At 44.2% G+C, this 17,028-nt stretch overlaps 1 protein-coding gene across 1 annotated transcript in view; it reads left to right on the forward strand.

The window, feature by feature from the left end:
* LCP2 (lymphocyte cytosolic protein 2) overlaps positions 1-17,028 on the forward strand; it is a 757,892-nt gene that overhangs the window by 566,269 nt on the left and 174,595 nt on the right. Inside the window, exons 16-18 of the mRNA XM_073649612.1 lie at positions 4,744-4,852; positions 8,465-8,520; positions 9,641-9,714. Coding sequence (XP_073505713.1) covers positions 4,744-4,852; positions 8,465-8,520; positions 9,641-9,714 — 239 coding nt within the window. The remainder of the gene's footprint in view (positions 1-4,743; positions 4,853-8,464; positions 8,521-9,640; positions 9,715-17,028) is intronic.

Below are 17,028 nucleotides of genomic sequence, written 5' to 3' on the forward strand. Positions count from 1 at the left end.
CAGGGACTGGCAAGTTCTAATGGTGAACTGTGTAAATATCTCTGGATGTCTCATATATCAGAGGAATAGGGTTTCTAGACTAGTTTTGCACTTCAGAAAAGAGTTTGTCAATTAGACAGGTGTATTTTGGTGTCTGTGGCTCACGCCCTTGTAGTTTATGGGAATTTGTGAAACATTAGGCAGTAAGCAAAAAAGTGAAGCCCCCGGATTGGTTCAGTTTGACAATGTGGCCCTTGGACCAAAAAAAGGTTGTGCACCCCTGCAATAGACAGACCTCCTTAACTTTTAGCAAACATTGTCTATAACAATTATTTTAAGTGCCTCCATAATGGTATTAAATTATAAAAAAAAACACTGAATGGGAAAAATTATATCTTTTATTGCCGATTAATATTATTTGTAATCTTCAAAATGATGTTCAAAGATGAATGTACACTTCAGTTATGGCCAGCAAAGCTAAATCTGACTGTACTGTTTTTATTTTGTATGCTTCAAAAATTAATAAAGGATCTGTAAATGTATTGTATAATAACCTACCAAGTACAGATGAATGCAGATTTAATTATAATTAAAGGGAACCTGTCACCATGAAAATGCTATCAACCTGAAGGTATGGGGTTAACCTGCAGGTTAATAGCATTACTAGTACCAGCCCAGCACCTGCACTTAGCCGAATGCTGCGGGAAGAAAATCAACTTTATTCTCCCCGGCAGCGTCCTGGTTTCAGTAATGGGGGCGGCGCCGGCGCTGCTTCAGTCACCGCTCTGAGTATACAGAGCCTTGGCTGTAACCGTGCTCCTTGCCCTGAATGACACTGGCACTACATTGGGGCTGGCATTCAGGGTCGAGGGCGCAATTGCAGCCACTGCTCTGTATATTCAGAACGGTAACTGAACCGGCGTCGGTGCCACCCCCATGGCTGAGACCAGGATGCTGCAGGGGAAATAGAGTTAATTTTCCTCCCACAGTATTTGTCTAAGTGCAAGTGCCAGGAGGGTTAGTAATGCTATTTGTGATGACACAGCATTTAATCTTAATGAAGCCAGATGTATATATTTTCAGTAGGCCAGTAAACGTAGTCTATTGTTCATATAAGTCTGAAAGTTGCCTCTTGAATTGATGTGTTTTTCTTAGGTAGGTCAAAACATAGACTGTTGTCTTGAACGTTGACTCTTGAGTTGATGCTTGTTGTAACTTATTGTCTGCTCTCTTTGGGGAAGAGGGACACAAGATCATTGAAAAATTGATGTTTGATAATATGTTGATTACCCATTGTATAAGTTCATGTAGCTTGTTTGCCTACAAAACAGTGGAGGAAAAACTAGTAGATTAAATACTCAAACTATGAGGGTGAATCTCATCCCTCTCCCCCCTGACCTGTGAATGATGAGATGAACTACAGATGTGGGTATAAAAAGGGATTTTCTATCCTTCTGCAAAAAGGAAGAGACTCTCCAGGACACCATGGCTCCATCAAGAAGGAGAGACTATACAGAACAGCAGCCAGGACACCTTGCTCCAACAAGAGGGACACAGATTTGACATTTTACAAGATGTCAGCCTATTGGACCATGGCCCTATCTGGAAGAATACAGATCTGCTCCATTGACCATCACTGAACTCGGCAAGCTTAGAGCAGTGAGGTGTGTGGCCAGGTGACCTGATTGTCCCAGCCTGGATTCTTCAAAACATCTTTGAGGGTTCAGTGATGGTCAATGGAGCAGATTTGGTTTTCCAGCAAGGGCCATGGTCCCTTAGGCTGGCATCCTGTAGAATGTCAAATCCGTGTCCCTCTTGATGGAGCCCTTGTGTCCTGGCTGCTGTTCTGTAGAGTCCCCTCCTTTTTGCAGAAGGATAGAAAATCCCTTTTTATACCCACATCTGTAGTTCATGTCATTATCCACATGTCAGAGGGGGTGGGATGAGATTAACTCTCATTGTTTGAGTATTTAATCAATCTGCCTAGTTTGTCCTCCACTGTTTTGCAGGTCACTAAGCAACATGGACTTATACAATGGGTAATCAACATATTAGCAAACATCGATTGTTCAATGACCCTTTGTCCCTGAACAGATAGCAACAATAAGGTACAACAAACATCAACTCAAGAGTCAACGTTCAAGACAGTAATCTATGTTTTTTGACCTACCTAAGAAAAACACATCAATTCAAGAGTCAAATTTCAGATTTATATGAACAATAGTTTAAGTCTACTGACCTACTGAAAATTTACGTCTAGCATAATTAAGATTAAATGCTGTGTCATCACACTATTAACCTGCAGATTAACACCATATCTGCAGGTTAATAGTTTTTTTATGGTGACAGGTTCCCTTTAAGGGTATGTGCACATAGAGTTTTTTAAAGAGTCTTTTGTTGCGGGTCTGCCCCAAAAGATGACTGACAAAAAATTGCTCAAAAAAAACTCTTCCTATTTATTTATATTGTAAAACCACTTTGTTGTTCATATGTTTAGTCTTTTTAATGTTTTTCTGCTGTTTTAGGTTTCCAAAAAAATAAAGTTCATGTAACATCTTAGAAGTGTTTCATGATGAAAAATGCTCCAGACTAGGCAATGTCCAATCAAAAGTCTGCAAAAAAAACACTTCAGTTTTAAGCTCTTTAAAAACACTTGAAAAACTCATCAAAATCAAGACAGAAATTAAAAGCGCCACTAAAAACTTCCCAAAGAGTACCTTTTTGACAGCCTCAAAAAACCTTTAAGTGCATCTCACAATTTAGAATATCATCAAAAAGTTAATTTATTTCATTTCTTCAATACAAAAAGTGAGACTCGTATTATATGGAGTCATTACAAACAGAGTGATCTATTTCAATTGTTTATTTCTGTTAATGTTGATGATTATGGTTTACAGCCAATGAAAACACAAAAGTCATTATTTCAGTAAATTAGAATAATTAACAAAAAAACACCTGCAAAGGTTTCCTAAGAGTTTAAAAAGGTCCCTTAGTCTGTTTCAGTAGGTTCCACAATCATTTGGAAGACTGCTGACTTGACAGATGTCCAGAAGGCAGTCATTGACACACTCCACAAGGTCCTAGAGTTCCAATTTTCATTTGTAAATCAAGGTTCCAGAGTCTGGAGGAAGAGTGGAGAGGCACACAATCCAAGCTGCTTGAGGTGTAGTGTGAAGTTTCCACATCAGTAATGGTTTGGGGAGCCATGTCATCTGCTGGTGTAGGTCCACTGTGTTTTATCAAGACCAAATTCAACGCAGCCGTCTAACAGGAAATTTTAGAGCACTTCATGCTTCCCTCTGCCGACAAGCTTATTTGGAGATGGAAATTTCATTCTCCTGCAGGACTTGGTACCTGTCCACACTGCCAAAAGTGCCAATACCTGGTTTAAAAACAACAGTATCACTGTGCTTGATTGGCCAGTAAACTTGCCTGACCTTAACCCCATAGAGAATCTATGGGGTATTGTCAAGAGGAAGATGAGAGACACCAGACCCAACAATGCAGACGGGCTGAAGGCTGCTATCAAAGCAACCTGGGCTTCCATAACACCTCAGCAGTGCCACATGCTGATCGCCTCCATGCCACTCCGCATTGATGCAATAATTGATGCAAAAGGAGCCCCAACCAAGTATTGAGTGCATTTACTGAACATACATTTCAGTAGGCCAACATTTCGGATTTCAAAAAGATTTATCAAGCTGTTGTTATAAAATATTCTAATTTACTGAGATAATGACTTTTGTGTTTTCATTGGCTGTAAGCCATAATCATCAACATTAACAGAAATAAACACTTGACATAGATCACTCTGCTTGTAATGACTCTATAATATATGAGTTTCACTTTTTGTATTGAAGAACTGAAATAAATAAACTTTTTGCTGATATTCTAATTTTGTGAGATGCACCTGTACCTTAACAGGATCTGGTTTAAGATTATGCCAGTGTTTGACCCTAAAACCTTATGTGAATCTTGAGTCATTTTCAGATGTAGTGACAGATAGTGTTCAGCTACATGAAATGATAGAAATAGACAATCTTATTAAAGAAGCCTCCCATGAAGTTTTATTTTTACTAAAATCTGTGTATATGTGTATGCAATATAGTGTGTACTTGGTAATATACTCACCTACTGCCCTCTTCACCGCTATCCAACACCGTTCTGCTTCTCTTCTCAGTGATGTCACTGCACTTCAGACTTTCCAGGTCACACTTCACTCTGCGTGATCCCAAAAGTGACTTTTACAATGAAAGCCTATGGAGCGTCAGAATGAGCCTCCATTGGCTTTGACTGTAAAAGAGACTTCTGGTTCACACATAGAGCATAGAGTGAACAGGATAGTTTAAAGAGTGGTGATGGCACACAGAAGAGGAGAGCAACCACGCTGGATACCGAAAAAGACTATGATAGGTGAGTATATTACCAAGTAAACAGTACATTACATACACATATACACAGACTTAGTAAAAACCTCATAGGAGGCATTCTTTAAGTCTATGGCAAAGTGATATTGTTTTAACATTAGTGTTAACCGCTACTGATATGGTTTTGATCTTAGCTCTAAGTTTTGAAGATGCAATCAAATGCTTGGTGTTACTAGGGAGCAATAGCATTTGTTGCTGCCATCAGTTGGAAAGCCATATGCAAATGGCCCAAGAGCTACTTTTGGCTCTCAACCCACTACTTGGGGATCACTGCTCTACAACATCCCATAGTATCAAGCTGATTATCTCTCCCTTTTTCTACTGCTTTGATTTAAAGTCCCTCGGAGACTGTATCCTCAGCATGCAAACACATTTCCTTCAACATCACCAAAACCTTCCATCAGAAATATGGGTTCAGGATCAAATACTCTGCCTACCACAGATATGTATGTATTTTTAATATATATATATTATGTAGAATTTATATGAATTTACTATCCTGATCAATCATATCATTATGCATTATAATTTCTCCAGAGTCAATTTATGATAAGTGAGCATATTTCCTGTATATAATTATGCAATAATTTCTTATGGTTTTCTAGATCTTTGACAGCACTCATTCATTTTCACTTCTGCTAGCTAACAACATGTCCTGGTTTTAACACAATCCCACTGGTTCATGGATATACACCTACAGTATGGGATTATCACAGAAGCTGGACAAAGTGAAAGTAAACATATTAGGGAGAATCTTAAAACCATGAAGAACTGATACAGAAAGTGTGCAGAAAAAAATGGATAACTTTTCAGAATTAAAAGAATAACCTTTATTTCCTTAAAACATAGTTAATACAGTCACTTGGGGAGTGATTTTTTTTCTCCTAAATTCATACATTTTTTTCAAAATATAATGTTTATAATTGTGTTTAAAAAAATATAGAAACTGTTCAATTTTATGTTTTTAAGAAACTCAATAGGATGCATTTAGTTAAAAGAAATGCCGCTGAATGTGTCTATCTCCTTTAAAGGGGTGTTCCCAAGTTCTTAAATAGATTTAAGCAATTTTGCAATTAATTTGTTTTCTCTATCTGCTGTCATTCTCCTGCAATGAGAGCTTTTATCTTTCATAATGTTCAGCTTGTCTCCATTGAGTTTAGCCTTTGAACCCTGGTCAATATTGCACAGAAGTGATATTCCAGGAGAACAGTTAACTCCTAACATACCAGCCAGCTCTCTCCAGCTCATTGATTCCTATACCTCAGTTATCTACTCTCCTCCCTCCCTCTCCCTCTCATCTTGTGAGGAGATACAGTTGTAAAACTACCAGCTTGGGAGCTTTCACAACAGGTCTCCTAATCTTAGTTCTCAGCTCTTTCTGTCCAGACCTGTGAGCTTGTTCAAGTGCCCTTATCTCTTTGTGTAAATATAGGGCTAACAGCCTAGACTTAGAACAAAGCATTGAGGGCTGAATGTGTTCTAGCAGAATTTGTGCTGGCTTTGTAGTTCTACCAATACTACAACTTTACTATTCACCAAAGCTGTCACTTAAAGAGGACAGCCCGCCCTGCTAGAAACTAAGGAGTAGAAACTATATGGAGACTGCATAGCTCTGAGTTGCTCAAGCGACAACTTGAGAATACCCCTTTTAAGTTCCAAGTTCAGTTTTCTGCCACTTATTTCTTGCTTGTTCTGAACACTCACTAAAAAACAATTGCCTTTTCTGATTGGTGGTTCAGCTACATATACTGTAGATCTTCATGCTCTTTCTTAAAGGGAATCTGTCAGCAGGTTTTTGCTCTGTAATCTGAGAACAACAGGAGATAGAGGCTGAGACAAAGAGTTGAACTATATGTCATTTATTACCCTGTGTGGTGGTGTTTACATATAGAGAATGTTTTATCACTTGTGATTAGCATTGCTGGACTACACTAGTCTGACTCTGCAACCTTCCCCTGTTATAAGCAACTCACTGTTAATAGCCAATGTATATAGAGAGCCTGGTATGGGCGGGGTTAGCTTTCCCAGCTCTGCTTCATTACTAATCTAAAAGCCCTGATTGTGTCAAAACAGCTGCACCTAGCAAACTAAGTGATACATCATTGGATTCAGGGTCTCACTTCCTACATTACACTGCTCTCAGATGAGGTAGCAAAAACCTGCTGACCAATTCCCTTTAACAAAACGTAGCAACCACCTGTAACTATATTTGAGATTTATTTAGGCTATGTGCCCACGATGCAGAAATGCTCAGGATTTTTTCCTGAGCATTTCTGCATCTCCCTGGCAGAAAAAAACTCATGCGGATTGTACATGCGGATTGTACATGCGGATTGTACATGCGTTTTCCTGCCAGGGACATGCGGATGTGAAGCGTTCTTCACTTGCATTTCCGCATGCGGGTTGACAAGCGCTTTCCAAGTGATTTTAGCATCACTTGGAAAGTGCTTGTCAACTTGGTCACACTATATAAATCCATGCAACCGGCATGGATTTATATAGTGTGACCCGAGAGAGTGGTAAAAAATAAAAAAATAAATCTATACTTACCCTCTGATGGCCCCCGCAGTCTTGCTTCACCGTCCAGGCTGCCGGCAGCGGTGGATTGAAGGACCTGCCGACGTCAGCGTCACGTGACCCGTCACATGACTATGACATCAGCGCAGGTCCTTCAGTACATCGCAAACTGCCGGCATGCAAGGAGGAGCTGATCGGGGGCCGCCAGAAGGTAAGTATATATTTATTTTTTATTTTATTCTTTTTTTTACAGTTTCTATGGTACCCGGGTCCGGAGGAGAGTCTCCTCCTCTCTGACCCGGGTACCATCCGCACATTAGAACGCGTGGAATGCGCATCTACATATACAGTGATGCTTAATCCATGCGATCTAATGCAAGTCAATGGCGGTGAAAACGCAGCACTTCCGCAAAATAATTGGTAGTGCTGCGTTTTTTTCCGCAATGATAATCCTCAGCGGAAATTTCCGCAGCATGTGCACAGCACATGTGGATTATCATTGGGGAACATGGCAGGCCTTCTACCATGCGTTTTTAAGCATTTCTGCAGCGTTTTTGCCGCTGCGGAAACACTTAAAAAACGCATCGTGGGCACACAGCCTTAGGAAGGACAGAACAGTAGCCTCTGAATTGCAGCATTTTGCACTTCTGTATGTGGCACCTGTATTAATTTGTTCAGGTGCCACATAAAAAACTGTATTCCATGCTGTCAATTATCAGAGTCAGTCACTGATCATAGCTGTGCTCTAATGGATCATTAATTGGTCATTATTCTTCTGACAAGACAATAAAACATTCTTAAAATTTCTCAGAATGGGTTAAAATAATAAAGGAAACCATTCCATGAATATGTGCATATAGACCTAATCAGTTACACGCCAAAAACAGTACTTACCGGCATTGGTGGAGCGGGTTCCCAGGGTTGCTGCTGCCGGGACATCTCTGCTGCCGGAAACTTCTGCCTTCCGGCAGAGGCAGCTGCCGAGATCTCAATCTGAGCATGCGCCACCTCCGGCTGCCATTTTCCCGGAGACCGTTGCACAGAAGAGTATGGAAGGTGTAGAAGAGTATGGAAGGTGTGGGTCTCTGGCTTTTACAAAATGTCGGCGGAGCCCCCGTACCACCGAACACCTACTACACCTACTACAAGCATGAAGCCTGCAGCATGGAGCCCGCAGCCATCTTCTGACTCTTACTTTTGCCGGAAGGCAGAAGCTTCCGGCAGCAGCGAACTCCCGACAGCAGTGATCTCCCAACTCCTGCCTCCAAACACCCTGTCCTGCCTCGACCCTGACATCTGGGACCCCGCTCCACCAATGCCTCAGCCCCCAAGGTAAGCTGATTATAACACGCACCAGTTTATTAAAAAAAAAAAAACATTTTTTTCCTATTCCCCTCCCCAAAATTTGGGGTACGTCTTATAAACCGATGTGTCTTATAATCCGCAAAATACGGTAATTTGTGTTTTGTTTTTTAATGGGTAGTAAGGAAATCAATCTGCAATTTAAAAAAATATAACCAAATGTGTTACCTCTCCCTCAGTGCTGGTCCAGTACAGACGCCTGCTCCTGGTCTCCCATACCCCCCTTATAAACTAGGTAAATTTATTCTTTTTTTTTTTTTTTACTTTAACCGCTTAATGACCAGGAAATGTTTTATTTTTTCACTTTCATTTTTGTGGCAAGTTGTAGTTTTGAATGACAGCATTCAGTTTCACCATGTAATTCACCGTAAAAGGGAAAAAAATCCAAGTGTGATAAATGTTGAAAAAAAAAACATTTCCACCATTGTTTTTATGCAATTCATATGGTAATTCACAACATTTTCTGAGACCCGTAACTTTTAAAAAAATTTCTGGTGATGAAGATGTGAGGACTGATTAAATTTAGGCATACATACTATGTTTTCATCTCTTTTTATTGCATTTTTTTATGGGGAATGCAGCAACAAAAAGGAAAGCTGTTCTTGCTTTTCAACCCATTTATTTTGTGGACATTTAAGTTGAGGTTAAAATAGTTGTATGTCTTATTAAATCAGACTTTTTTGGACGTGGCTCTACCAAACATGTTTCTTTTTTATTTATTTTTATTTTTTAAAGAAAAAGGGAGTGATGTGCACTTTTTATATTTTTTAATTGTTTTATATATTTTTTAAAACATTTATTTTCTTTTACTTTATTTTTTGGTCCGTGAGGAGACTTGAACCTGCAATTGTTTGAGCACTTTTACTATATGCTGCAATACCATAGTATTAAAGTATATAGTGAAATTGCAGTTCTCCTATGGAGCTCAGTCTATGGCTGAGCCAGAGCTTCACAGGAGGACCAAGATGGCAGATATGGAGTCCTCCAGCAATTACAATATTGAGGACCAAGATGGCAGATATGGAGTCCTCCAGCAATTACAATATTTAAATGCTGCTGTCAGAGAATGAAATCAGCATTTAAATGGTTTAACACCTCTGCTTGTTGCTAATTCCAGGTATGTAGTCCAGCTGGCACCCGCCTGGTATTGTGCGGGTTCAGTTCATTATCCCACTGCATTCACCTACAATGAGTATATTCTGTTATGTGATCATTATTGGGTTAAAGTTGATCAGTGTATAAGGAGATGAGTGCTTCAGCACTTTTTTGTACAGTTTAACATTGTATTTCATCTTGTGTATATTTTATACTTATTTGAACTGTGTTTGTTCACTTATTTTTAACGCTACACACAGTGGATAACCGGTTTTCAGATGGATCACCTAATGGTAGACCACCAGCGCCAATTCCTGCCTCATCTGGAAATGACGTAAGACCATTATGTTATGCCTATTGAAATCTTTAACAAAGCTTTTGGTTTGATTTAGTAATTATGAATTATGTTGAAAAATTGTGCCTCTGAATGTAATGGTTTTTCTGAACCCATAAAAAACACAGAAATGTACCTACATGAGTCTGAATGCTTACTAGATGATGCCATTATATAATAGTAGGTATTTTACACTATCTTTCCCAGCAGTATATAGTGTTTAGTGGAGGTTGGCTAGTGCTCATCTCCTCCCGTCCCTAGCCGTAGCCGTACGCCAGGGAAAGTAGGACGAGGCACACGTGAGGCGATTGCTGAAGAGGCAATATTGGGATGGTAGTTGAGACAGGGTGACGCTAGACCAGACTAGGAGTTCTCCACTTTCCCCTTTCCCTAGTGTCTGGGCTCCCTTTCCCCTTTCCTTCTGTGTTGCACTAACACCTTGTGTGACAATTAGGCTTTCCAGTCTACAATAAGTAATGATAACTTATCCATCGTAGAAAACGATGCTTAAGCTAAAGTGGTTGTCCAAGTTACCATAATTAAAAGGCCTGCCCTCAGTCAGCTATACACCTAAAATTATGTATATGTGCCACTCATGCTAGTGATTGACTGCAGCAGTCTGGTGCAATATTCGGCTTTAAACAATGTGAATAAAATGTCCTGCATGGCTGGGTAGTGCCTGTATTAAAGGAAGTTGAAGCCAGTGCCCATAGAACACTGTGCAGAAGAAAGTACAGTGCCGATCTATGCATGCCCGAGATTTTATGGAGGGAGCTTGACATTCCCATACAACAAGGGAATTCATTTTCATACACAGATGTTGCTAAGCATTGAAATAAGCTCTGGAGGCTGACTCTTGGTAAGATCTCTGTCCCGCCCAGAGAACTTAAGTCTTAACATCTCATTATGGGAGAAAATGAACTTATGTCCTTTCAGGAGCCACCAGCTTTCACTCATGGGGGTGACTCGCCCGGAGGGAATATAGGGGACTCGGTACCCGGGCCTTTACCTTCTTTGTAGGATGTCACGGCAGTCGGCTCCTGGGCCCGTCCTCTGGGGTCACTCTTTAAAAAGGGGATTTTTGTTAACAGTTTTTGTCTCATGACGCCACCTGTGGTTCCCGGTAATGAGTACCGGCGCTGCTGCAGACCTCCGGGGGTGATGGGATGGCAGCTGGGATGTTTCTGCTCCCCACAGGCGGAGCAGGCACCCGGGGCAGGGTTGATGGAAGGGATGCAGGTGAGAGGTGTCCCGGTCAGGTCAGGGGGAATGAAGGACACGCACACCGGGGATTCGCTTCAGTACCTTTACTGGTGTAACGGCAGGTAGGGTCCAGGGTACTTAATAGGAAGGGTGCACTTCAGGACTCTCCCCAGTGAGCGAGTTGTAGGCCTCCTGGTCCGTGTCTTCCTCTCTCTAAGCTTCTGGCCAGCCTGGAACTTGGCCTAGCTTCTATGTTGTTTTGCTCTCTCACCTGACTGCTTGGTAGTAGGACTTTTCTCTGGCAACCACTATCCCTGGATGCTGGGGCCTTCGTGGTTCCTAGTCCTGTAATTGATGGTAGCTTCAGGATGACCAGGGGTCTGGAAGCCTCCTGGTATGCCGGTTGTCCCTACTGGGTGTAGAGAACCCTGTAGGCGCAGACCCGGTGTCCGGCTTGTGTCCTGGGGTGAGCTTCAGATGCTCCTCTGCCCCCTCAACTCCTCTCTCCTCTCTCCTTGCCTCAGCCACACTCGGGGCCCTCAGTGCAGCAGCAGACGTACTGCGTCTTTACTGCTCTCAGTGTCAGCACACTCTGTCTCAGACTCACTGACTGAACTGAACTGCCTGACTCCACCCTCCATATATATATCCCTAACAGGGCTCCCTCTGGTGGTATGAGGTGGAAGGGTGGAGGTGTCTGTTTGTAGTGAGGGCCTCTTGTGGAGAAGTCCGTCCATGCACCCTTTTGGTAGTAGCAGGGTGCCACAGGGGCATGTACACAGCGACTACAGACACCACTCATAACAGCGCTCACTATACTGTGCAGATCAATATAATTTTTTGAAGTGTCAGCTTCCCTTTAAAACTAACATATCAGCTCAAAACTCTTAATTCAGTCTGCTTCATCTCCCATCCCAGATAGTATATTAAATATAATAAATAGGTATAATAAGTATAATAAATAAGTATAATAAATATAAAAGGGTTAACATGAAACACCCAGCATTATTCTCCATTATTATGCATAAAGAGGTTGTCCACTACTTTTACATTGATGGCGATACCGACACCCCCGCCGATCAGCTTTATCGGTGTTGGCGGCGGCCGCTGGCTGAGAGTGATCACTTGCCAATCTGCTCCAACTACTAGTAGTGGCTCCCGCAGGATACTACACATCCGCCTCCTATTGATTTGAATAGGAGGCGGATGTGTAGTACCCTGTGGCAACCACTACAATTAGACGGTGCAGATCGGCAAGTTAGTATTTCCGGCCGCAGCCACTGCCGACAACATCAGTAACAGCCTATCAGCTGGGGTGCCAGGTGTTGGACCCCGGGTGATCAAACATTGATGGCTAACCCTAAGGATAGGCCATCAATATAAAAGTAGTGGACAACCTCTTTAAGATAATGATAGGAATAAGAAAGTATCCTAAACAACATTAGAATGAGTCACAGGAGAAATCCATATCATATTGTGCCGGTTGTGGTCAACAAGTCCCAACTTTTCGTAACAAAGCCGGAAGGGGGAGGAGAATAGAGGTTAATGGAAAAAGAAGGATCATAGTGGATGTAGAGATAGAGAAGAAAAATGAAAAAGGGAGGGGCTGGACCTCCAACTACTCCCCTTTCATCGTTCAAGATGAGGCCTAGGGCAGGACATGGGTATATCCATCAGGAAATGTGTAGTTGTACTAACAAAACCATATTTTATTCACAAGTGTGGGGTAGTTTGCAGCTCTATATAATAGATTTCATTAATACACACAAACCAGTTTGAGATAGAGGGGGATAGTGGACTGCCACAAAGCATGAATATACTGTAGGTCTTAGCTCCATTAACATGCCCAATTTCCGTTTTTTGTCCACATAGACGTTGGACTGTTTATTTTTTGTGAGTCAAGTTGTAGTTTTGAATGTCACAAATCATTTTACAATAGCAGAAAGGGAATTATGGATGATTTTGCTTCACTGCTGGACAAGAAGATATCCAATGGAGATGGTGGTGTTGAACACAGAGCAGTTTTATTAATCAGTGCATTTCAGAGTTGAACAAATACCTTAATCAGGAAAAAATGGAATTGCTAAGTGCCGATGGGCGAATGGAATGACGCACCCCCATGAGCACTGTTAGTGCCACTGTCAGAAATAGAGAGTGGCATTCAAAAAGTTAACAGTCATGTGTGGACCTCTGCTCCATCTGCGGTTGTAAGAGGTAGATCCTGGCTGAAACACACAGCCATTACCTGCTGGTTATGAGGTGGACTCCATACACCACTACCAAATTGTGCCATACATGTATGGTGGATGCCGGTAAACGGTTAAATAAATGGTGTAGTAAGTAAAAGTGGCAATAATTTTTGAATTTTGATGTTGCTCTGAAAAAGGGCCGGATCTTTAGGTAGATTTCAACCTGTGAGTTCAGAAGAGATCCTATGCACCCCTTCCCAGAAATCAGAAAGGAGAGTGCAAGACCGGAACATGGAAGTGACGCGCCCCTGGGCCTGTGTCGCGCTGCGTTGCGCACGCGGGAGCCTACCCGGAGCCGGATCAGTGGAGGGTTGTAGTCTCGTGGCGGTGACCCGGTCCGTGCCCAGGGAGTCAAACTAGATGGCAGTCTATTAGTAGTAAATAGTTGATGACTACGCCACCCGTTGAGTGCAGCCAGGAAGCTGCTGCTGCAGGGCAGACCGCTGAGGCCGGTGGTAGGATTGTGCAGCGTGATAGTATAACCCCCAACGGGAGGGGTATGGCCTCAGGGCAGCCTACGTGGATGATGGGGGTAGCAGGAACCACTCAGAGACGGTACGGTGTAGTTCAGGGTCTTTACTGGTAACAACGACAGACCCTCCCGGAGTACTTGCTAGCAAACGGGGCCTGGTCAGTCTTTGAGCAGATGGGATCTCCCCTGGCCAGGCGTAGTTGTAGGCCTCCCAAACTGACTGTACTCTTCTGGCTACCTTGCTAGAAGCTGATGTAAGTAGCCCACGTCCCTGAGTGTACCGTGTGGTGCTCACCCGTATGGCCGGTGACTCGGGGCCTTCTAATGGCTTCCGCTCCACGATGGCGGTGCTGGTCCCACGCGTGTGACCGTGCTTTCGGGCTTCTGGGCCAGAGGACCTGAAATCCCCTGCCTGACGGATTCTGCTGCTGGGTAGGAGTTAGTCCCCACAGCCTCGGACTCCGGGTCCGGTAAAGAATCTTCTTAGTCAGGGCGAGCTCTGCAGCTGCCAGCCCCTGACTCCTTGTAACTCTGCTGTTTCCTATGCTGCTTCTTGTCTCCACTCTCCTTGTCTGACTCACCCTGCCTCAGCCCCGGGTTTATACAGGGGAAGTTCTTCCCCTCCCAAGACTGGGCAGGAGGTGTGGCATGCACAGGATCCCTGACCAAAGGACCTCCCACCTGCTCTCAGACATAACATTACATTACTGTGGAAAACCAGACCCCTGGGGTGCCACATTCCCCCCTAGTAAAATTTAGTACTCCGGGACTAAACACATTTAGAAAAACATAACAAAGTATAACAATAACAATACTATAAGAAAAACACATAAGATGGTTACGGCGTGTCCGCAACCGGATGCAGTCTTTGAAGAAAAGCAAAGGTGTCCATTTCACCAACACAGGGAGACGTAACCAGGTAGGGGTCTGTCCTACCCCGAGTCCTTAACAGTCTCTAGTCCATCCTGGGTTACGCTCCAACTATATACAAGGATTCCCGGTAAATCCACCAAGGTTTCCTAAAAACAACTGGAAACACAAAATTATACACAAGCAACAATACACAGATAAACATAAATAAAACTATTTTTACACTTCAAATTCTCCACCGTGCGGGTAACTGGCCTCTAGTGGCCCTAGTGGACCTACGGAGCTGACTGTCTGGCCCTGAACTACAGGGTGTAGGAGCTGTCAAGGGTAAACTGGGCAGCTGTCTACCGGCTCTTTGTCTCACTAGGGGTACGGCAGGCTCACTATAAGCAGAGGGTTGATTCTCCTGTTCTACTCGTGTGGAGTCTTCTGCCTCCTGGACCGGCTGTTCTTCCAGCTCTACCCGTTGCTCCGTAGGTTCTTGGGATGATGGTTGGAGGAAGGTGAGTACGGGTACCACAACTGCACCATTGACTTGAGTCCAAGACCGAGGGAAGTCCCCGAGCACGGTACTAACCATATCTTCCCTTTCTCCCACGGGTCGATGGTCTTCTTGTTCCTCTTCAGGGTTCCTCAGTTGTTCGGGACACTTCTTCAGGTGGTCCCGGGATACAATGGCTGTGGTTTCCCCTCCGTCTTTACTGATGGTACAGACCTTCGGGTTCTCGTGGCTTGAGGGCAGTACTGTGTACGGGTCCTTCTCCCACTGGTCATCCAACTTGTGGAGCCGTCTTTTCCTCTTCAAGACCTGCTCTCCGGGTACCAGGGGAACAGCGGGAGCATACTGGTTGTAAGTCTTCTCTTGTCTTTCCCTAGCCTGACAGAGACTTCGCTCCACGCTCTCTTGTACTCTCCGGTACTGCTGCTGCCTCTCTGTGTCCCAGTCTGTTTCTGGTGAAGTGTCCTCAGGTGTCAGGACTCCCATTTCCAGGTCAACAGGTAACTTACCAGGTCTTGCCCTCATTAGGTAAGCCGGGGTACAGTTGGTGGAACCTACCGGGATGTGGTTGTATAGGTCCACCAGATCGGGCAACTTCTCAGGCCACAGACTGCGTTCTTCCAGGGGCAATGTTTTTAGAAGATCCATTACCACCTGGTTCATTTTTTCACAAAGTCCATTAGTTTGCGGATGGTAGGGTGTCGTCCTTATCTTCCGGCAGCCATACAGATTGCAGAATTCCTGGAAGACCTCCGCTTCAAAGGCAGGTCCCTGGTCCGTCAGCACTTGGTCCGGGTACCCGTGTGGACGACAGAAGTGCTGCTGGAAGGCTCTAGCTGCTGTTTGAGCCGTTAAGTCCTTGACGGGGACGACAACCAAGAACCGGGAGTAATGATCCACGATGGTTAACGCGTAGACGTAGCCACTTCTGCTTGGGGTCAGTTTTACATGATCCAAGGCTACCAGTTCCAACGGTTGCCGGGTGACGATGGACTGCAGGGGAGTCTTCTGGCTGGCCCGGTCCTTCCTTCTCAGATTGCACGGGCCACAGTCTCTGCACCACTTCTCGATGGTTCCCCTCATGCCTACCCAGTGGAACCGCTCGCGCAGCAGGAACTCCAGCTTTTTCCACCCGAAGTGTCCAGCTCCGTCGTGGTATGCCTCCATCACCATGGCTGCGTCTCTTCGTGGCACCACTACTTGCCAGAGTAGTTCATGCGTCCGGGAGTTGACCATTCTGCGGCACAACTTCCCCTTGTAAAGGAATAGTCGACTCTTCTCCGCCCATAGTTGTTTGGCTTCCTCCGGAGCGTCTGGTTCAAGGCGAGCCTCCGGCCGAGTCAGCATCTTCTTCACCAGTCGGACGGCAGGGTCGCTGTCTTGCATTTCCGCCCAGTTGTAGTGGGGTAAGGGGTTCAACGTAGCAGCCTGCTTACCCCTTACCCGGTGGGAATACTGGATAGTCCCATGACGGTGGAACGCAGGGAGTTCAACTTCTTCCAGTCCCTCCGGATCTTCTCCTTCGTCCGGCAGGTTGGGCATCCTGGACAGGGCATCCGCGTTAGTATTGGAGCTTCCTGCCCGGTATTTGATTGTGAACTCGTAGTTGGACAGACGGGCCATCCACCTCTGCTCCAGGGCACCGAGTCTTGCCGTGTCCAGGTGTGTCAACGGGTTGTTATCCGTGTATACGGTGAACCGGGAAGAAGCGAGGTAATGCCTAAAGCGCTCGGTGACTGCCCATACCACGGCCAGGAACTCTAGCTTAAATGAGCTGTAATTCTCGGGGTTCCTTTCGGTGGGTCGCAGTTTTCGGCTGGCATAGGAGATTACTCGTTCTCTCCCCTGCTGAATCTGGGACAGTACGGCTCCTAGCCCGATGTTACTGGCGTCGGTGTAGAGGATGAAGGGCTGGCTATAGTCCGGGTACGCCAAGATTTCATCCCCCGTGAGGGCCATCTTCAGCTGGCGGAAGGACTCTTCTTCTAGCTCTTCCCATTTGAAGGGCGGCTTCTGGTTCT

The sequence above is a fragment of the Phyllobates terribilis genome, unplaced genomic scaffold, assembly GCF_046119375.1.
Source record: "Phyllobates terribilis strain yellow unplaced genomic scaffold, ASM4611937v1 Scaffold_10__3_contigs__length_209671492, whole genome shotgun sequence".
Taxonomy (NCBI): domain Eukaryota; kingdom Metazoa; phylum Chordata; class Amphibia; order Anura; family Dendrobatidae; genus Phyllobates; species Phyllobates terribilis.